We start from the raw sequence: 21342 nt of genomic DNA, 5'->3' as shown, positions 1-21342 counted from the left end.
TTTAAAAACCTGATCGTTTTGGGGGACATCCTTGTTTTAGTGTGTGGTTAAACGGCTGTACAAGGTACTTGCTATTAGTTTCTATTCATCCGCAAAATGAATGTATTTCTCACGTCGAGGATGAAATTCTCCGTCTCTGTGCCAAATGAGTTTAGCCAAAGTCTTGCTCTGAATGTATTTTGTCATCCTTTTTTAAATATTTTTGTCCCCGTGGTTAACGTTGCCAAATAGGGACACGATTATTGTAAAGATTTAGTCATAAATTACTTTTTGTCGTCTAAAAGTAGGATCATTAAGTTAAATTGTTCCTACAATATGCATTGTTGTTGAAACGTAGAAATACTAGAAGCAAGGTGAGGTTTGTTTTATTTGACTAACGTTGTTTTCTTGTGGAGAAAACACTGCAATGTAATTATTGACAGTATAAAACACTCATAAAACTCATAAATGTAAATGGCCTACTACTACACAAGGGTTGTCAAGATGAATAGTCTAATCGACAACCTTTCGTTATCGTAGTAATCAATAGCTTTAATTGGAATTGATTGTTTCGGGATATTGTTGTCCTGAAATTGGTCCAATTTGTCTCGCGTAAAAACTCAAATTTCCATTTCACCCGTAAACGACAAACAAAAGCGAATCGGGGAAAAGTTTGGCACGTTTTTTTCGTTCGAGGGCGAAATAAAAATGGAGTCTTTAGAATTTCAATTCAAATCCAAATCCGTCCTTGTATGAGCCTCGAAACGAAGGAGCATAAATATTGACGGGAAAAACAAAGCATTTCTTGGTCACGTTACATGCTCATCCCTTGTTGCCAGGCAGAAAAAAATCCAGTGAAAAGGGCTTTGAATTGAATACTAACAAAAAGTCCTGGTCACAAGGCAGAATTTGCACTTAAAAGCCCAGTTACTGACTCAGAGGTAATCGTCCTCGCTGGACGACGAGTCGTCGTCGTCGTCACGGCAACGCACGACGCCGTAGTCACTCGGACCTTCGCCGGGGTCGTCGTCGTCGCTTCGGCTCCCGAACGTACTTTCCGAGCTGACGGACGGTCGACGGCTCATCCACCACATGTGGTGGCCGAAGGTCCGCCCCCAAGTGCAGCGCTGGCCAATGGGGCGCAGCAGGCGGGCGAGCTCGGCGGCCTCCCGCCAGTAAGACGTTCACTTGGCGTGAGCGCGCTCGGACCGCTGCCTGTTCATGGCGGTCAGCATCTGGCTGATGTACGAAGTCAGCAGGTCGTCCATTTTGTAGCCCTGAAATAGGAATTGGAGCATGAATTAGCTTTTTTTTTTTCTTACTGAAAGTCCAGATTCTAAAAAAACAAAAACAAAAAAGTGAAAATTTGAGAACGGTCGGCGTTACTGTTGCAATTACTCTCCTTTTTAATCAGTAAAAAGTATTTTCTCTTTGCTCCCTGTTGCTAGGCAGAAATTGTTCATAACCATGTATATTTTTTGAAACTTCATTTTCTGTTTTTGCCCCTTGTTGCCGGGCAGAAATTGTAAATGATTATTATTTTAAAGTTGTAGTTATTTCTCGTTTTTCCCCCTTGTTGCTCAGTAGTATCCATAAAGAGTTAAAAAATGGTGAATTGAACCTTTAAGTTTAGTCAAACGAAATACTGAAATTGCTAAAATACTTTTCATTCTGTTAATAGGCTGAAATGATGTCCATAAGCCTAGTAAAAGAACATTAAAAGACATTTCAAAAGCAAAATTCCGTGTTTGCTCCTTGTTGCCAATGAAATTTCCAGTTCACGTCGCTACCCCGTTGCTAGGCAGAGTTTGTAACCCTTGTAAAAAGCCCACTGACTGCACAACATAGACAAAAATATGTCATTTCTTCCGAGTTGCCTTTCAGGAAAATTTGCTGACCCACCAGAGAGGTCTCACAGAGGAGTTTACTTCCCCTGACGAGGTTCCCGATGGTGATGTGGAAATATGTGTTGCCGCTGCTCCAATTGGAGATCTTGGTAAAAGGATGAGTGATCAGAACGTCCTGCTCGAGACAAAATAAACAAAAGATCACTCACCCCTGCTCTTTATCTTGTATTTACCAACACAAACCTTTGTTTTTGGGTCAATCAGACTGACTCCATGTTTGTTGATGGCAATCAAGAGGATCTCCGGGTAGTTGGGCTCTGTGGTTTGCTGAAGACCAAAAAAAATGAGAAGAACGCTGTATCTGCAGGTGCTTCTGTTTATACCTTGACTTCAAAGAAGGCGGAGCCAAATGTCGGCCATTTGTAAATGATTTTCAGAAACATCAGCTTGGCTTCTTCCCTGGATTTACCAGCTTGCTTGTTGAAGAACGCCACCACGGACTGTGACACACAAAAAACAGCTAAAAAGAAGCATCCTTCAAAAAAACAACCAGAGGTTTGCTGAGCTTACTCTCTTCCAGTCATCTGGTGACATCTGACGGATAAGATCTTGAGGGACCAGTTCCCTCAACATCTTGGGAATGGTGGGAAAGTGGGACTTGTCATCCTCGAACTTGACTCGGTAGATGAGAGCCGCCAGCTGGAAGACTTCGTCCCGCGAACACTTGTGGTAGCCACGAAGGTATTTGGGCAGTTCCTGGTCACGTTTGCCATCACAAAATAATCTAACGTTTACTATTCCTTCCTTTAGTGGTCTCGGGTGAAAAAAAAGACTCACCTGGTAGTAATGGAAGATGGAGTCGGCGAACGAGTCCTTCCCGGGAACGGTGCTGGTCCACAGCTTCTTCATGAAGAACACCTGGTAGGTCAAAGACGGAACCGCTCCTGTGCAGAGAACGGAACGTGTTGTTTTTCCGTGTTCCGAGTGGTGCTCGAGCCAAAGCGTAGATACCCTCTTTGACCGGCCGCGACTTCTTGATCCAGTCCGTCAAGTGTCGGACAAAGTCGAAGAAGAAGTCTCCTTCTGGAACGCTGATCACCTGACACGAGAACGTCCAGATGAATTCCATGAAGGGAGTCGCGTTTCGATGGGAAAGGAAGAATCACCTTGTCCGAGATTTTCACAAAGAGACTGAAGCCGTCAGAGGTTTTGAGGAGCAGTCTGGTGGAGATGTTCTGACAGAAGTCCTTGGCCTTGGTGCTGGACTCCACCTCGAACGCCTGCCAAATTCCAACCGCTCTCATTTCCAACGCTAACCATACCAACGCCCAAAATATCCCGTGTTTACCTCGTCCGTGTCGTCGGGGAAGTAAACCTTGTGGAAGATCTGCGTGGTCTTGTGCTGGATGGCCTCGACTTCCACCAGATGAGGAGGGTACTTCCTGGATCCGTTTCTGGTACGGTTGTGGAACATTTGGTTTTCAAGTCCAGCAAAGACTTCTCAAGGAATTACTCTCACCGTAACGCCTTATGCACCCTGTGTACGCAGTCTGCTGAGAGCGGGTGATGCCTCTTGGACTGCAAGAACCGCTGGACGTGAGGCAGCAGAACATTGCTGGGAGGGAAGAGACCCGTGCACAACCACAGGAGCTCCCAACCTTTCTCCTCGCTGTACCTGCCGGGAGCACCAAGACTCGGATCGCGGAAACCGGCAGAGGACGTCAACGTCTACGCAGAAGCTACGGCGCACTTGACGTGGTTGTCCGTGAGCTGCTTGACGATCTGGCAGAAGATCTCGTCCTTCAGGACTTCGGCCTTCAGCGCGCCCTCGAAGATCTGGTCCGTTAATTCGTTGACCGCTCGGATGCGTTTGGATGGGTAGTCGCCCATGTACTTCATCACGGGTAAGACGTGTGTTAAAGAACATTCTAGTTTGTTCATTGGTTCTTGCTATCGTGACAACAAAGTATGGTAAAGACATAAAAAACGGGAAAATGCTACTCTATTAAATCTTACCGTATTTTTTCGCATATACGCCATATTTGTCGCTCCCCAAAAAATCATGACTGAATTGAGGGTAGGGCTTATATGCGCACAAATTAGACTTGCTTGGGACGAAACTGCGAGGTGACAAAGACCAAACGCCATAACGCAAGACGATGCGGCCGATACGGTCATTAAAATAATAAACCTTATCTTGCATAAAACTCACTTGTGCCTGCCATTGCTCGCTCAGGGTGCCGCTGTCTTACCTAGGGATGACAAAGTAGCTCGCTAGGGACACACTTCCTGGTTGTACCGCTCACATGACTTCCTTTTTGAATTTGTTTACGTGCAGACAAGACCTTTTAGGAATGTCCAATCCACCAATCGATTTATACAGTATCTCAGAAGTAGCATTTTTTTCTTAAGATTTTCCCTTCAAAGTAACACATTTGTACTCCCTATTAAAACCATGAATGTGGAGGTGAAAATTGTGAATCAAAGTGCGGCTTATACGAGAGAAATGGTCAAATTCAAGCATTTTAAGGCAGTTTTAAGGGTACGGATTATACGTGGAGGCTGCTAATATACGTAGTTTTCATATAGTGAAATCAGATGCACCTTTTAGAAGTGGTTCTCGTCACAAAAAACATCTAGACAAGGTACTCGGTGGTGGAAATGTGGTAGCAAGGATATCAATGAAGGCCATGCAGGCCTCCTGAGCCAGCTCTTCGTGTTGGACCACTTTCTTCAGCAAAGGCTGTTTAAGAGGCTCCCTGGTGCAGCTCCACAGTTTGTCCTTTCCTCGATTCTTGGTGACCATCACCCGACTCAAAGTGTGTTTGGGCGGAGGCCTGAACCAAGAACAACGACAATGCCAGTCCGGTCTCCAGCCCGAGTTTGAATTTGGCCGCTCGGTGCTCCATACCTAAAGTAGTCATAGGAGAACTCCTCCAGCGTGTAAGGTTTCACAGGGTCTTCACTCTCGGGCGGGACCAGCTGGGAGACCCTCACCGATTGCTGCCTTTGATCTGGAGTCATGGTAACCAGCGCCTGATTGGTCGGAATCACCGTTAAATCTTGTAAGATTGAAATTCTTTCAAGGTTGTCTTTGTCTCACCACAATTTCCTTCTGCGGTTGCGTCATGCTAGGAAGGACGTAGACCGAATCTGCCGGGAAGTCTCCTCGCTGATTGGTTCTCTCGTTAACACCGTGCGCCCAACCCGAGTTGAGAACTTGCTCGCCCGTGTCCTGGTCCAGGAGGATCAGGTCTCCCTTCCGGAAGCTGAGGAATGTGGATGGTTCGCCATCTGCCAAAAAGCGTCAGAGGACAATTTGGGACTTCTCGGACAGTCCGAAGTCTGGGGAAGACATACTCTGGTTGGGACTGTCCTGCAGCGCCACCACGAACTTGGACCTGTTCCTCAGTCCTTCCAGGAAGGTCACCACCAGGTCTCGGATGTCCTCAGCATTGTTGGACGTGAAGGTGTACTCGTCTCCTTTGATGGTTGCCAGAGTGAAGCTCTGTCTCTGCAGCTTGCCCCCCCTGTGGAGGGACACGGGGGTCCACCATCTTTAAAAGTAGACCTGGAAAAACTGCAATTTGGAAAATCAAACTGAACTAGAAATGCGTTGGATTGTTTTCTACGCTGTCCCGTCATCGGGAAGCGAAGCAATTGGGTCTGATGACTTTTTAATAAGGAGAGTTTTATTTTTTCAGAATCTCTACCTGCTGCTGGACACTGCTGTAATTTCTGGGAAGGAGAGTTCTAGCAAGACCTGTTCCTGCTCGTCCACAAAGTAAACGCCGGTCCAGTTGACGGCGACTATCAGGTCATTTTTAGGGAGACTGGGACCTTCCGAGGAGAGAAACCAAATCACAAGGTAGCTCCATACTTTTTCCAGACCAGATAGTGATGATGCTCACCGGACAACTTGAAGGCCTCGTAAAATCGAGAGAACAGCAGCGGCCACTTGTGGCGAGCAAAGTCCACCACTTCCTCTTTCACTTTCTGGGGATCAAATCTTTTCTGGGTGTAGATGCCCTGAACGAGAAAACGACACCAGGCTTCAGATCATCGATTCAATTAAGTAATTTGATTAGGAAAAAAATTGAAATAAACTTTGCTGCTTTGATTGATTCGTTTCATTTGGCTGGTGTTTTAATGATTTGTTTTGAGCGTTCCATGTTTATTCCCATTGACTTATAATCGACTGCCCCCTGGTGGCGATGGCGAATATGACAACTCATTTGTAACATTGATTGCCACCTGTAAGACTCTTCCTGTGGGCAACATGGCTGACCAGAGCGAGTTTACGGTACGAAATATGAAGCTAAAATCATATTAAATGAATGATTCTTATTTGTATCGATGTCTAACGAGTTGCTTACTTGTTAGGAGGAAGAAATGAGCGTATATGTTGACGTGAAGAACACTGGGCGTCATCTTGAGCTCCGGTAAGATATAGCATTAGCATGTTATAGATTAAGCCTCAATGCTAAATAGTGTTCTAATATGTTATTTTGCTAAACTATGTCTTGTTGGAGAATCAGTATAAACCAACGAGAGTTCTGGAAGTAGTAAATATTATTGTAGATCGTTTTTTTGTCTAAATATCGCGTTAATTAGCGATTAGCACGAAGCTACTGCTAGTCGCGAGTAGCTAATCGCTGTATTAGCAATTAAAGCTGATCTATTTGTTATCAATGTGGAACTAGTGAAGGTAACGTGCTTCATGTTCAATGTATTTAATGCCTGATTTCAATGTCATTTTCTGTCAGTATAGGTTAAAAGAAGTTTCAAAATTTAGTTTAAGTGTTTAGTTCATATATTATTAGGAATGTAAAATATGGAATTATGATAAAAATGTTTGGCTGTTCAATTTAAATACTTTATGCCCCGTACTACTGGGTTTTCCCATCAATAGAGAGATGAATTGATTACTCAAGTAAACTGCAGCCCAACATGAAAGTAATCTGTTGAGAACTACCTTTTTGTGGGCCGCCATGATGAAGTGAGCCCACTTCTCCACCGTCCTGGACGAGTTGATCTCTCTGTCGGGGACGTAGGATGGGATGAGGCTCAGCAGGCGTTCCAGCAGGACCTCTGACCCGTAGTCTACGTAGTATTGCTGAGACGCCAATTCTGCTAGGTCATCCTAGGACAAAACATGGGAATCTGGGTTAGGTTCAAAATAGAAACCGTAAAAGAGACTTGTATAAGTACAGAAAATCCTAGAAAGAGTCACCCGGTCACATCGGTACTCTCCAAACTTGACGCCCCGGACAGTTTGCTGGTAGATGAGGTTGGTGGCGACCGTGTCGTCGCCGGCGCAGTGCCACGGGGTGAAGATTTCCTTTCTGAAGAACAGTCTCCAGGGCGCGTTCCTCTCCTGGGCTCCCTGTTCTTTGGCGTACTGCTCGCACTGAGACACGGCGTCCATCACGTGGTCATTTCCACTGCCCAAAGATGACACCTGCACGGCGCCGTCCGTTCAGATCGCAGCAATGAAAAAGGGTTCTAACGGGAAGGAACTTTTGATTGCCAGCTAGCGTTCATATCTCAGACGACCTTGTCAAAGAGCGCGATGTAGAGCGAGAAGCCGAATCGGTCTTGCAGGCTGATTTTGTCCGCCAGAGTGTTGCACAACTCCTTGGCGGTGGTCGCCGAGTCGGTTAGCAGCGTTTTGGTGGTTCCGTCCATGAACGTCACCGGCAGCATGATGGGTTTCTTGGACTTGGTTGCCTGAAATTTGCATTTAACAAATGTAATTTCAAGTCACACTGTCACTTGAAGGGTTTTTTAATAGTATGGTCTTCACTGATTAATAACCTGTAGTGTTTTGTTTTGTAAAATAAACCCCAAAAGCAGTTTTGTATCAAAACAAATGGTGTGTAGCCCACGAAAATTTGTTAACAACAACATGAGAACCAACACAACAAAATTTGTTGGCCCTGGCGTCGATGGTGAAATTTAATCTGGAATTTCTGGGTTTCCAGATGAATTTAGAAAATGATAGTTTCCTAGATTCCTAGTAGTTGACATACCTGCAGCTCTAGCCATGATGGCGGTTGTGTTCTGGTACCATTGACGAATGTCCTCCGGAGTCGTTCTTCGCAATATGGCGCGTAACCTGGTGGCCCACTGCTGATGAAGTTCCTTAGATACTGCAAGTGAACGCAGAGGTTAGTCTCTATACCAACGGGTGTTATTTTGAAACTGTCCTGACCTTGAGGAACTTGTCCGATGGCGCGAAGCAGCCCACGCACAAACTGACGAGGATCCAACCTCGAGCGTGGGAGCTCTTTGATGGGTTCTGACTCAGTTGTTTGCAGATCTGACAGTAGATCTCATCCCTAATGTGTACAAGTATACAGGGAATTGTTGGGGTTGAGCTGGTAGATTCTTTAGCATGGCTCCGTTTTAGGGTTCTAATTTAATTTTACATTGCACTGTTGTTGTTGACTTTTTGTATATTGGTGTTGTCGTCTTTGGTTATTTGGAAAGATTTAGTTTTACCTCAGTGCTGGTCTCAGGATGCCATTGCCGATGATGAAGTGAAGTTTTTCCAGGTTTGACGTTGGCCGGTCCTCCAGCATGCTGTTGCCGTGGAGACCGTGCTCACCATCGTTGAGGCGTTTGGTGACCTGAAAGTTTTTCCCTCGCTCAGTAACGAAGTAGTGAGTTGCGCCAGAACGGCAGGAGGACTTCCTAACTCACCTCCTCGGTGATCTTGGATTTCTTCTTCAGGGTGAGAGACACTAGCTTGTGTCGGATGCTGTTTTTGCGATGGCTCTCGGGTTGAGCAGTCTGGAGAAGGAACCAATGGATTAGAAGGTTCATTTTGTTTAAGTGAAAAATGTTTTTTGGCTGGTTTCTGGACATTTCTACGTTTATTGAATGTTCCTATGTTAGTTTTAGGTGGCCTGATCCTCCCCACTTAACCTCTGCCTCGCCCTGGAGGGCCTGCAGCTCCCTCTTGTAGGTCTTCTTCCCAAGCGTCTCGTAGATCTTGGTCATCACCGGAATCTTCTCGCTCCCGTCGCTGATGGCCGTGTGGTACTTTGGCTCGGGTAGATCCCCCATGAACCTCAACACGGTGATCCACACGGCCAGAGCCGCCTAAAATGGGACGAGGAACGTCGTCGTTACTCAGAGGTTTGCTCAAGTCAATGGGGGGCCGGGTCTTGGGCCCACCAGTTGGTCTCCTTCATCCTCGTGGAAAAGGAGCGGCTGCTTGAGCGGTCGCCGCACGTAGCTGTGCGTTGTGGTTCCCTGGAAGTAGGTGGCGGCAAACTTGGCAAACTTGTACTCCGACAGATCCTCTTCGTCGTCATCCTCCGGCAGAGGAAGGGCCTCGTCCAGGTCCTCCTCCTCGAGCTCGCGGTGGGTCCGCTCCAAATCCTGCAGACCACGTGGATAAAAAAAAAGAAAATGGCAGCGTGCGACAAATTTCAAGGCGAGCTCACTTACCTCAAAGCCGACAGGAGCTTGTCCTTCTTGCCCGGGAAAGGAGCTGGTGGACCCCAGGAAGCCGAACATCTTGTCCACCATGTCCGAGTCATTGACGGGTTCCAAACGGGCTCGTTCCGTTTGCTCAACCAGCTCTTTCTTCCTCCTGGCTTCGTCCTTCTCCATCTTTTGGCGTTCGGCGTCTTCCTTGGCCAACTTAACCAGGCGTTCCTACGGAGGACACGAGTAACAGAAAGGGGCAACGTGAGACGTGCAAAGAATATTTTGGAGATTCCCTGACGGATTGCTTTGGGTTGAATAACTATGAAATGGTCAAAAATGGACAAATTTGTTTTGTACAGTCATACCTCTACTTACAAATGCCTCTAGGTACAAAAGTTTCAGGTTACGATTTTTTTTATATGCAAATGAGTGACTCGAGAGATGAAAAAAATCCAAGTTACGAAATCCCCCCAAAAGTAAATGCATTTCCTTATCTGATATTTTATTTTGAATTCCCCTTATCAAGCGGTTAAAAACTACAAATGCAACGTGGCACAGGGCACATTTTCATATGCTCTATTTATTTTAAGACAATCATTTCCTTCTAATTGTCTCATTTTTGTATGTTTCCTCACATCTTTCATACAAATTTGGGACACTGACCCATTTTAAAGGGTTTAGTTGGTAGTTGTGTGAGGACCGTATGAGAGAATTTACATATAAAGTACACATCTACTTACGAAATTTTCAAGTTACGAAAAAGTCTTGGAACCAATTAATTTTTGCAAGTAGAGGTACGACTGTACATGTAAAATGACATTTTTTTAAATGTTCACGATTTAATTGCAGACAGAGAAGCTAAACTAGGATTGAAACCTAAATGTACCTGATGTTTGCGTTCCGCTTCGGCTTTGGCTTTCTTTGCCGACATTTGGTTCCTCAGCTTGGCTTCCTCCGCCAGACGCATTTTCTCAGCCTCCAGTCTCCTTCGGTACTGACACCAGTCAGAAAAAGAGTCAGATTAAGATTATTTATCTTCTCAGATGACAGAGACTACCAATCAGATTCGTAACGTCACTTCCACGCCGTTATTTTCCAAGACTGAGCCACGCCTACCTCGGCCCTGAGCCTGCGGTACAGCCTGCGTGCAATCATCCCTCTGGTGTACGCTTGGATGGCGATGACGGCCCACAGTCGATGCCTGAACGCCCGGCGCACCAGGTAGCCCCTGCACCGTCCCTGGAAGCCGGTTATGCGGCGCCGAGCCACGTGGTAGGACGCGCACAACTTCCTGGAGCGCACGATAGCCTGCAGGCGCGAGAACCCTGCCCGCATCTGAAAGAATGAACGCAATCAGAATGGGAGGCCACCGTGGCGAAGAGATGCCACGACGCCATGATCCTCACGGCTCCGTAATTCTTCCTGCATTGATATCCCCGCCACGTCTTCTGGATCAACGTGGTTGACTTCTTCATCCTCAGGAACGTTGACCTGGAGACCAATTCATGGACTTCATCTGACTTTGGCTTATTTTTTTGCTACGGTGGAAATCTAATTGGAGAACCCACCTGTCCTTGAAACCACGCACCACCTTCTGGATGAGGATCACCTTGTCCGTGATGGCCTTGTCCCTCTCAATCTCTAGGAGCATGTCATGGTGATCCTGACAGACCAAAGACTCATTAGCAACTCTTTTAACGTCTTAAGCCTTTCTGAACCCAAACATATCCAATTTGTAAAGTTTGTTAGATTTCCAGAATGTGAAAAGATTGACTTTTGCTTTCGTTTTCCAGATGAATTCCACATTGGATATCCGGATTCTCCATACTAAATGCTTGCCAAGGAATTCCCATCCCGGATTTCAAAGTCTGTGAACCACTTCTAAAGTAAGTGACTCTTTTGTCTTGTCTTCTTGTTCCCGTGTACTGCGTTTTTTTGTGGTTTTGTTTTGTCTGCTGCCTTCCTGTCAGGAAAGAGTGAGTGAGGGTACTTCCTGCACTTTCTACTTCCTGACGAATGGCATGAAAGCCACAAAAGACCATTATGGAACCACAAAAACAATTTTCATTCGCTTTAAGATGTTGACCCAAACGGAAACAATCAACGAAACCCCGTAATACTTTGTTGATCTGATAAAGTCTATCAAAACGCAAAATGTGAACCTCAAAACACTCGTTTCCAGATAGCAGTTGGGTTACTTAAATGTTGCAAATACTCTAGTGACAAGGGTGACTTGATCATTCTTTCTTGATTTAATCCAAAAGTGATCCTCAAAGCTCTAAGTCTGATATTTCCAAGTCACCTTGAGGAATATTTTGGTCTTTCCCATCTGCCAGTCGTCGTCTCGGCCCAGCACGGCTTCGGCAATTCTCTGGCAGGTTCCTCTTAGGTCCTCCTGGGACACGCGTACACAAATGTTATCACAAAATGGGGTTCCTCGTGCACTTGCCGTAGTAAATCTTACATCCAATCTATATGATCTACCGACCTGCTTGTAGGCGGGTTTGACTCCAGGCATGAGCACTCGGTAGCGGTCCACAAACTCCACAAAGGTGTAACGGATAGGATAGCCGGCGCGGCGGATGCGAATGGTCTCCATCATTCCCGAGTACCTCAGCTGACGCACGCATAGATCCCGGTCAAACAGCTGCATCGCACACAAATATCATGTCATGGAAAAGAAAAGGACATTCATCTTTTGCCTATTTTACTCTCGTTTTTTTAACATTTTGGCCCAAAAGAACAAAGCTGTGTTTTTTAGTTTCAGCTAAAAGGATAGCAATTACCAAGGAAATGATGTTTAACATCATAAAAAAATGGGGAAAGGAAATGCTTTGTCTTGGTTTTTGTTTTGATGGATTGATTGGTTGCGTGATTGATATGTTGCGTTTTAGCGAAAATGGCTTGTTCTACTCGACACAGTTTAGCAGTCACACAAATCTTACGTCGCCGACAGTCAAAGTCAAACAAATTAAGCTTCACGTCAACAAGAAGTACAGTAACGTAACGAATCAGGTTGCACGTAGGCTTCATGTGTCAGTGTTGAGTGCGGGGTTTTCTGGCCTGTTCCTAAACGCACCACGTGTCTTTTGTTGGCGTTGGCTACGGTCTACAGTTTTCAATTTCAACCAAACCATTGAAAAAAAGCTAACTCTCCATCCACCTTTTTAGCAATTATGCTAAATACTACTTCTTGATTTTTTTTGTAATCTTTTTTATGGTTTTCCATTTTTTTTAATACTACAGGGAATTCCGACTTACTCAAAAATTTGCGTCACTAGCGTAGAAATGGAACTCGGTTGTAACTGAAGGAATGCCTGTTTTTGCCTCATGGATAATAAAAAATTGCAGCTGGCTAGCTAACTAGTAGACAATTAGATTTGAAAATAGAAAGAGAAATGTGTTGACTCACCATGGGTTTCTTGTACTCGTTGGGTTTGATGCAGCGTACGAAAAAGGGTTGACAGACGCTCAAGGTTCTCATGAGCAGCTCCAGAGATTTTTTGAACTGACTGCTGAGAGTAGGAGAACGCTTCCTGGTCTCGGCACCCTGCAAACGCACACATGCAAACTTTGGCCTTTTTGTCCTTCCTGAGCTTCTTCCTCTTTGTCACCAAGTAGAAGAAGAAAAAACTGTTGATGTGTCTTTCCACCGGGTGAAATCCAGCAATTGGAAAATTTGGGCTTTTCTGAGTTTGAGGTTGATTTCTTTAATAAGGGACAGCTCATATTAATGATCATAGTATTTATATTCATGGAGATTGTAGCTGAAGGCTAATTTTCATCTTTAGTCCTTTGTGTAGGTTCAACGATGACACATAGAAGTTTTAGACAGCGTTGTGATGGCAATTGAGTTCGTCTCACAGATGATTGGCCAAGAGTTTCAGAGACGGGAGTTCACATATGTCAATTGTTATCGAGTTCCAGGTATAAAGAAAGAAGTTCTTTGGCTAATTTAGCACTCGTATTTTTTGAAGGGAACTACACAGTCACCTGTAGAACCAGCCCTTGTTGATGTGTTGCAATTTTTTGGTACAAAATCTTGCCGTGGGGGAGGAGCTTTGTCTTGATTTTTGTTTTGATGGATTGATTGGTTGTGTGTCGATTCAGTTGGAGAATTCAAAAAAGTGACATGCAGAAGATGTTTTTTACCTTTGGGAGAGGACTGGAGGGAAGATGTAGAATAGGTGCAAAACCACACAGAAACTGTAAGGAAAGGCCAGAAATGTCATGCACACAAACAGGAAATATTGGAAGACATGCAGGAGAGGAAAAAGTTAACAAGGCCACATCTCATTTCACGTTTTCTCGGCGTCGTGGCTTATTCTGCGCGTTACCATGGCAACGTCAGCCTGGAAAATCTGCTTGACAAACTTGTTCTTGGAAGAGTGAACCAGCTGGATGATGTCGCCGTATAAAGTGTCCCGGTTCTTCTCCAGGAAGCCTGGGAGAGACCACCTTGATGGATATAGTGACCACGCCACGTCTTACCACAGAGCCAGCGCCCACCTCGGGTCTCGTAGTAGACCACCCCGGCAAAGTGCTGGATTCCGAACTGGGTCTCGTGGTTGTTCTTGGGCGGAATGTAGTTGCTGTTGACTTTGTGTTGGAAGTTGAGTTTGTTGAGCATCGTGCTGTCCGTGCCCTGGAACACAGATGTGGCTTTGACTTGAGGAAAACCCTGCAGGTGGGCGGGGGAATTGTATTGCATTGAGTTTTAGAACCATGCAGTAGATCAGGGGTGTCAGACTTGGGTTGGTTCGCGGGCCGCTTTAACGTCAACTTGATTTCACGTGGGCCGGACCATTTTAGATATAATGTTTAGATTTTTTTATAAACTGATTAAAAGAACTGGATTGAAAGCCCTGAATATTCCGTTTTTTTATAGATCTAAAACAATGTTTATTCTAGCTTTTTTATATATTTTTAGATTTTACAAAATGATTTTTGAACTAAAAACACAGAAAAAATGATTAAAAATTACAATTATTGATTTAAAAGGGGGAAAATCAGGAAATGTAATATACAAAATGTAATATTTACTTTCCTATGAGTTAAAAATAATGCTTGAAAATGAATGGACACATTGTAAACAATTGAACCAAAGAAAAATAACAGACATAAATTCATCAGAGGTTTTTTAGTTATGTTTAGTATGTTTTAGTAATTGTTTTGTAAAAAATAAACGCATTCCCTTATTTTCTTAACTACCACACATACTTTGTGACCTGACTATCCGTTAAAGTCCCGCTAGTGGCCATGAGTAGGCGTACAGTCCTAATGAATTAGCAAAGATGGTTTTCAAGTGGCGCCCTTCGCACATTGGTCGGGTGTAGTTGGGGTGTCGGCGCATACCTTTGGGAATCGGCTCTCCTCGTCGATGAGCGAGATGATGTTCATGGGCTTGATGGCGATCATGTCCAGGGCGTCCTGGTTGTCCGTGAACTCGATGTGCTGCCAGTTGATGTTCTCCAGGTTGTACTCCTCCTGCTCCAGTTTGAACACGTGACGTACGAAGAACTGCTGCAGGTTCTCGTTGGCGAAGTTGATGCACAATTGCTCGAAACTGCCCACGAAAAGCTTTTTATCTTAGTCTCTACTTGTTTTTTAATTCTTTGTCTAACATCTTACCTGTTGACCATGAAGTTCTCAAAGCCAAAAATGTCTAGTAGTCCGATAGAGCGCCTGACCACTTTGCCGTGCGAGGACGTGGGCCTGTAGATGGCCGCGTTGATCTTCTCCACGATCCAAACGAAGAGACGGCCGTAAATGCCCTACGCCAGCACGCAAACGAGTTGTTTGTGTTCGAAATGTTTGCGCGTCGGTCGTGGCATCCAACCTTGACGAAGGCGTCTCGGACATCCAGCGCTTGTTCCATGCTCAGTGGCGTGGAAACGGTTTCTCCTCTGGTGATCAATGTTCTGCTCGTTAGGCAATTCATCAGGTCTTTGCCATCCACCTGCCAGTTTATATGGATAATAAGAAGTATGGTAAATACGGTAGTTTGTACACCCCTACATTCTAGCGACAAAGCGTTCTGACTTCGAGCAGCATCGACGCTGTGGAAAGATGCGGGCTGCGGACGACCTCGCAGGCGTCCAAGTTGTCGTATGTTCGTGCTGTGGGTCCATCACGAAAAGGAAAAATGTTATTCCGAGTTCTAACGTCCTTTTGTGGGAAGCTGAAATCACCGAAGAGCCTTCAAACACCTTCGTAGCGCAAATTTCCTATGTGTAAAATGGAGGCCAGGAGTTTGGAAATCTCGCCGTTCTCTTTATCCGTGAACATCAGAACCTGAGAAGACATTGAAGGACGTCAAGTGTCGGACAGGAATTTAGCGCATTAGCAAAGTAGAAACCAGGAAGTGAAACGCAACAGGCTGATCTGAGGACCCGTTGTAATCCTACGTTACCTTCATGGCGGATCGTATGTTGGAGTATTCCTTCAAGTCGTCACGGCCGTCGCAAACGGTACACTTTCCCTGAGAGCACATTCATGCTGAGTGTAGCAGTGGACGGCCATGTTTTTTTGTTCCTGCCCACGAATCGTAGTGAGATGACTGACCATGGTGAGGTAGGTGTAGTCCGTGGCTTTGCTGAGGCCCAGCTTCTTCTTGTCTTCGGCCGTCATGCCCTTCAACATGCAGTAGAAGATGTGGTAGTTCCTTTCGTCTTGAGCCTGAACGCAAAAACGCAGTATCGGAGATTTGCGTGTACGTGTTTTGCGTGTACGTACGTACCTGTCGACAGACTCTGGACTTCTCCAGCAAGTATTGTTCGATCTTAGCACCCTCGATGGCTCCTCTCTTGTTGAAGTGGATGTCGATGTATTTGCCGAAGCGGGACGAGTTGTCGTTGCGGATGGTCTTGGCGTTCCCGAAGGCTAGGGTGCAAAAAAGGGAGATCAGTGAACTGATTTCTCAGTTTGTGGCGGTCTTTGGACTGACCTTCCAGAATGGGATTGGCCTCTAGAACCTGCTGCTCAATCCATGAGTGTTGACCGCTGATGGCCGCCAGGAACTGAAGGATCAGCTTGGTGCTCTCGGTCTTTCCCGCTCCAGACTCTCCGCTAATTGGGTGACCGGTCGGAGGAGAGATTGGAAGTCGAGGGTGACGAAGGCGAGTCCTCGACGTACCTGATGATGCAGCACTGGTCACGGTTGTTCCTTTGCATGTTGAAGTAACAGTTGTCTGCGATGGCAAAGATGTGAGGCGGCATTTCGCCAATCTTCTTGTTGGTGTACAGGCGTATCTGGTCTGCCGTGTAGATGGGAAGCAGCTGATACGGGTTGATGGCGACTAGGATGGAGCCTGTGTATGTCTGCAAAGAAACGGGTTGTCTTAAAATTTAGCCCTTGGCCACTGGTTCACTCGTTCATCTGGGTTTTTATCTCTGGATCTTTGATAGGAAGCCATAGTACCCTGACAAAAGTGACCCATATGCAAACCAAGAAGGACCTTGCCTGGATTCAGTGCTACTTTCAAAATGAAGACCGGAGAACCGATTTCAGTCAAACAATCTTGTCTTGTCGACAAAGTTTCATCTGTCCATCACCTTATTTGAAGGGAAACGTAAACTTTCTTCTTCCAGAGATGTTAAGAGGGCACAAATTTTAATCTTGAGTCACTGGGGTTTGCCATCTTGGGCTTTCAACCCACTTTTTATCTACCTCACTCTGTTAACTTTTAATACCATGCCACAAAACCTGGATATGAAGCCGCATTCAAGTGCAACTTACCCTCCCACCACAGTTTGTCTTTGGAGGAAACGGGAAGAAGGACGACAGGCAAGGGAAAAGATAGAAAAGAAGCAAAAGGTGAAGAGCAGGTCATGCAAGACAAAGATGGAGGAGCCATTACAAGTCCAGATAGACTGTAGTTTCGGGGAACTACCGGAATCCAGACTGGAACTCACGTAAATGAGCTTCTCGTCGTATCTGATGAGCAAATTGCGGAGGATTCCGGCTTCATTCAGGTCTCCCAGGCGGATCATGTCCTCCACGCCGTGGATGGAGGTGGGGTGCATGGGCTTGATGTTGCTGGCATTCTGCGGGGAGATCCAGTGCTCCTGAAGGAGCAGTAAAGATCGTTCAGGAGTACCGTCTCGCGGGTTGAGTACAATTTAGGGGAACCGATTTAGAAAGGTTGCTCTGGGATCTAAAATCCACTTTGTGGGAATAGTTTTAAGACCCTGTTGCTGGTCCAGTACCTTGGCGAACCTAAGCCCAGGAGTATTTGTCTTTTAGATTCTTGCTTTATGTTTCCACAGAATATCTTTGATCTTTCGCGTATTTGGGGACTCACAAAACCCAAATCTAGAACCTTTTGGTTTCACGATTGCCATCCTAAGAGCCGTTTTTTAAAGGTAATATGATAACTCGTAACTCACGTTTCCTTCGTCGTCCACCACCTGGATCTGTCCCGAGTCACAGAGTTTGACCACCGCCCCGATCGGAACCTCAAACTCGCGACCGCTCTTCAGGTCCAACCACACGTAGTCGCCCTGCCAATGACAGTTCGTTGATTAGACTAAAAAAACAACAAAATTCCAACACAGTAACCAAAAAATCTCAAAACCGCACGTTAATTTGTATAAATTAATTTGACAATAATGACATGGTACCGGTAGCAAAGTGCTTTGTTTCACGACAGTGTTGACATTCCGGAATAGAGCCCATTTCGCCTGATCCTTCTCGTAAAGATCCACACGGTCACGACGTTTGTACATGATCCGGACCGCACGATGCGCTTAGCGATTTAAAAAATAAAATAAAAACTAGATCCCAATGAAACGAATCCAATTAGGACTTATTCCTCCGAAAAGTTTAAATCCGATGAGCCATTGCGGTTTATGATTCCATCAATACTTTTCCTCCGTTTGTGTTTAAGCCCGACTCCGATGAGTCCGCCTCGGTCGTCCACGGCAACGAGAAGCCGCTTCCTCCTTTTAGGCGTGTCGGGCAGGTGTTGGATTTCCGGATAGAAGACACTAAAGGATCATCCTCGCGGGATCTTACGACTCATCATTACGCCAATTTAGACATTTATGCAACCAGGAATGGGAATTGGAATACAATTAATAGGGCATATTTTTTTAAATTTCCCATCAAAGTCAGAAAAAAACTAGAATGGAAGCAATAACATCTTTAAAAATAATCATAATAATCTTTGAAACGAATCAATGAACAAACTATTGTATAAAGTCTTATTTTTTCAAGGAAAGGGACAGTTTAATGAAGCAAACGCTCCATCTGGCAAGCAACATTACACCACTGCATACTCAATAGTGCCATTGTGAGACCTTCTGTTAACTCTTTGTCAACTGCCATCTCGATTTAAAATGTTTAGTATTTGACTCCATTCTTAATTTAACTCAAAAGCCACATCTCATGTCAAATGGATTTTTAATCGGGTAGAAGTCTGTGCCCAAAAAGTTTGAATGTGAATTTGTTTTACGGGCTTTTGAAATTCAGATGCAATCATTCAAGTCAGTTGCATGGAAAAAATGTGTTGCCAAAATTCAGTCAAAAAAACAGTTTTGAAAAAAGTGTAAAATATTCTGTCATCCAAAAATTGTTGCAAAAACGAATCAGTCACAAAAATCCTTTGCAAAAAATGTGTTGCAAAATATTATGTCACCAAAAAATTGATGCAAAAATGATGTCGCAAAAATCCTTTGTAAAAAAAAAAATGTTGCCAAAATTCCAGTCACAAATATTCTGTTCTAAAAAAATGCTGTTCTTTAAAATTTGCTTGCAGAAGTGTAGTTGCAAAAAAGTTGTTGCAAAAAAGATCAGTCACAAAAACCTTTGCAAAAATGTCGCAAATTATTCTGTAACCAATTTTTTTGCCAAAAATCCAGTCACAAATATTCAGTTTTAAAAAATTCACTCTTTAAAATTTGCTTGCAGAAATGTAGTTGCAAAAAAGAGAAAACTTGTCACCTAATTGTTGTAAATGAACTTTTTTTTCAACCAATTTTTTGAGATAACATTTTTTCACCGGAATTTCCATGCTGAAAATGTCTGTTTTCAATATGAATTTCCCTCTAGTACTAACTACTACAGCACATACTCTATGTCCTGGTCTGGCAGTCAACGAGTTAAGGCCATTTAAGTAAATGTCCATCCACTGTGGTCAATTCAAAGTTCAAATGGGTGCGTGTGCATGACCAAAAATCAACCCGTGTTTGTTTTCATTGGCGATCGAGTGCCCCGCATTCATTATTAAAACGTCTCTCCGTTCGTCGCCATGACGACACGCACTCCATAACTATCCTCTAAAAATCTGAATTCCACCTTTTTGTAAAGTTATTTTAACTCCACCCTAAACATTCAGCGACAAGCGTTACATGTCAAATTTACCCCCGTTTTTTTTATTTGCGCTTTTCGCGGGTCAATTTCAACCCATTTAATTATTCAGGCCGGCGTTCGTTTACCAGGAATACGTCAAAGTGGATCAAATGTGAAAGATTTAAAAAATAAATAAGCGCAAAGCACGTTTGTAGTTATGATTCGGAGTCAGGAAAAATTGGTATTTTAATTCATGCAGCCAAAAAATATGATTTAACTCATTGACTGATCGTTCTAATGAGTCCATGATTTTAAATTAGCTGTAAATTATGCATTAGAAATATAACAAGGAAATTGATTTTTGTTGTTGTTGTATTAAATTTGCCAAGACAGTTCACATTCCACATAAAAACATGAAGCTAACGCTAAACAGTCAGCGACACGCAGGATTTTGGCGCCCCCTACGTGTTGTTTTGACATGTGTGGACCTCATTTAGTCACGTGACCCCTCTTGCTCATTTGCATATAGACGGACTTGTCGGACACGGGTCACGGCTTGACGGACGACCGCGCCGTTACCTTGATGATGGCACCAAACTTGTAGCTCAATCGCCTCACGTCGGGGTCCCAGCCCTGCGGGGGCCAATCGGAGCCCCTTCTCTTGGTCGCCATGGTTACGGCTTTAACCCCAAGCGACGAAACGCCGGCCGTCCCGCTCCGTCATCGCTCGATCCGAGTGTGCGACTCTTTGCGCGTCGCCTGATTTTTATGGGCTCGCCCTGCTAAAGCACCCGACCAATCAAAGAGGGGGGCCGCTGTCCCGGCAAATTAGGCTGTCAGAAAGACTGACGAGTTCATTTACGCGTTCGCCGAGTCTGGAAGGGGAGGTGTGCAACACACACCAACATAGTTGGGAATGAGGAAAGGGAACACAAAGAGCATAATGACTGTTTGTTCGCTAATGAGGGCCAACAATCACGTTTCAGTAAACGTCCAATCACTGTGCGTTCTGAGAGGCTTGGAGCTATCGCCAAACTAGATAGATTGAACGGCTATTGGCGTCAAAGGCAACCGTTGTCTTAAAAACAAGTGTGTGTGTGTTAACCTGCTGCAGGATGACCATGATTCTGGTTCTGGTTGTCGATTTCCAAGGACATCAGCAGGACTGTCTTTGTTCTGATAAAACATGATACAGATGGGATTAGATTAAATTTGATTAGATTAGACTCAGGAAATTCACTTTGTTGCAGTAGCAAAAAGGTGAAATGTTAGCATTTTGAAACGATAGAGGACATTCGACATGCTGCCAATCAAAATGGATCGGACTTCTATCGGCGTCAATGGTAGCTAATGATTTTAAAGTCAGGCGCCGAGTAATCCATGTGTATACATCCCAAAAATATACCTAGCAAATTTCTTTCCGATCTGTCCACGAATAACGGGGGTGTGGCCATTTTAGTTAGTGTTGTCACGAAGCGAGTGAGACCTTGAGCCCTCCCGCCGCCGCTCTAAAACTTTTATCGTCAATCTGTTAGATGAGCAAAGCTAGCTGTTGTTAGTTTATCACCTGTTTTTGCTAAATGCATAGCTAGAAAACAAAAAGTTAAGGTTTGTTTGGCAAAAATGGTGGAGGCAAAATGTCTTCTAATTCTGCATTTAGCCATTTAGCCTGTAAAACGAGCTTCTAGCTAATGAAGATAATGAATGGATGCCTGTTTACGCCTTGTATTGTGGCGCCGTGTATTCGACATGTATTATTCAGATAGGACACGCTTACAGTTACAC

The 21342-nt window shown here is 44.6% G+C and overlaps 2 protein-coding genes and 2 long non-coding RNA genes across 6 annotated transcripts in view; 3 read left to right on the top strand and 1 right to left on the bottom strand.

The window, feature by feature from the left end:
• Nucleotides 1-793: 793 nt before the first annotated feature.
• On the top strand, nucleotides 794-3868 carry LOC144084038 (uncharacterized). 2 transcript variants are annotated; one of them, XR_013303702.1, is made up of 5 exons: nucleotides 794-1975; nucleotides 2091-2193; nucleotides 2264-2567; nucleotides 2637-2747; nucleotides 2870-3868. It is a non-coding gene; the product is annotated as an uncharacterized LOC144084038 (long non-coding RNA). The 2 variants fall into 2 exon arrangements; XR_013303701.1 differs by having other exon boundaries at nucleotides 794-2193.
• Nucleotides 794-20723, bottom strand: LOC144084037 (unconventional myosin-VIIa-like). Its single transcript, XM_077612293.1, is given in 49 exon segments — nucleotides 794-1256; nucleotides 1882-2001; nucleotides 2070-2153; nucleotides 2210-2326; nucleotides 2397-2582; nucleotides 2664-2770; nucleotides 2838-2925; nucleotides 2993-3106; nucleotides 3175-3280; nucleotides 3346-3501; nucleotides 3577-3730; nucleotides 4506-4663; nucleotides 4738-4862; nucleotides 4930-5120; nucleotides 5187-5383; nucleotides 5459-5666; nucleotides 5738-5855; nucleotides 6802-6969; nucleotides 7060-7287; nucleotides 7383-7556; nucleotides 7859-7978; nucleotides 8041-8167; nucleotides 8331-8458; nucleotides 8532-8621; nucleotides 8757-8933; nucleotides 9009-9215; nucleotides 9285-9494; nucleotides 10153-10260; nucleotides 10383-10601; nucleotides 10673-10757; nucleotides 10835-10929; nucleotides 11569-11661; nucleotides 11755-11913; nucleotides 12679-12816; nucleotides 13604-13710; nucleotides 13776-13911; nucleotides 14622-14832; nucleotides 14898-15040; nucleotides 15106-15225; nucleotides 15309-15385; nucleotides 15476-15560; nucleotides 15679-15747; nucleotides 15831-15944; nucleotides 16006-16148; nucleotides 16213-16334; nucleotides 16402-16586; nucleotides 17181-17333; nucleotides 17655-17768; nucleotides 20663-20723. Coding segments are annotated over 49 exon segments (6645 nt in total). The 5' UTR covers nucleotides 20681-20723; the 3' UTR covers nucleotides 794-1163.
• On the top strand, nucleotides 5518-5950 carry LOC144084039 (uncharacterized). Its single transcript, XR_013303703.1, has 2 exons — nucleotides 5518-5643; nucleotides 5716-5950. It is a non-coding gene; the product is annotated as an uncharacterized LOC144084039 (long non-coding RNA).
• LOC144084032 (calpain-5-like) overlaps nucleotides 6184-21342 on the top strand; it is a 29412-nt gene continuing 14253 nt past the window's right edge. For both annotated transcript variants that reach the window (XM_077612281.1, XM_077612282.1), the window contains exons 1-2: nucleotides 6184-6268; nucleotides 11060-11152. The gene's annotated coding sequence lies outside the window, so the exon portion shown is untranslated. The remainder of the gene's footprint in view (nucleotides 6269-11059; nucleotides 11153-21342) is intronic.

The sequence above is a fragment of the Stigmatopora argus genome, chromosome 10 (assembly GCF_051989625.1).
Source record: "Stigmatopora argus isolate UIUO_Sarg chromosome 10, RoL_Sarg_1.0, whole genome shotgun sequence".
Classification (NCBI taxonomy): Eukaryota; Metazoa; Chordata; class Actinopteri; order Syngnathiformes; family Syngnathidae; genus Stigmatopora; species Stigmatopora argus.
The sequence above is the reverse complement of the archived record's forward strand: the minus strand, read 5'-3'. Positions and strand labels throughout refer to the sequence as shown.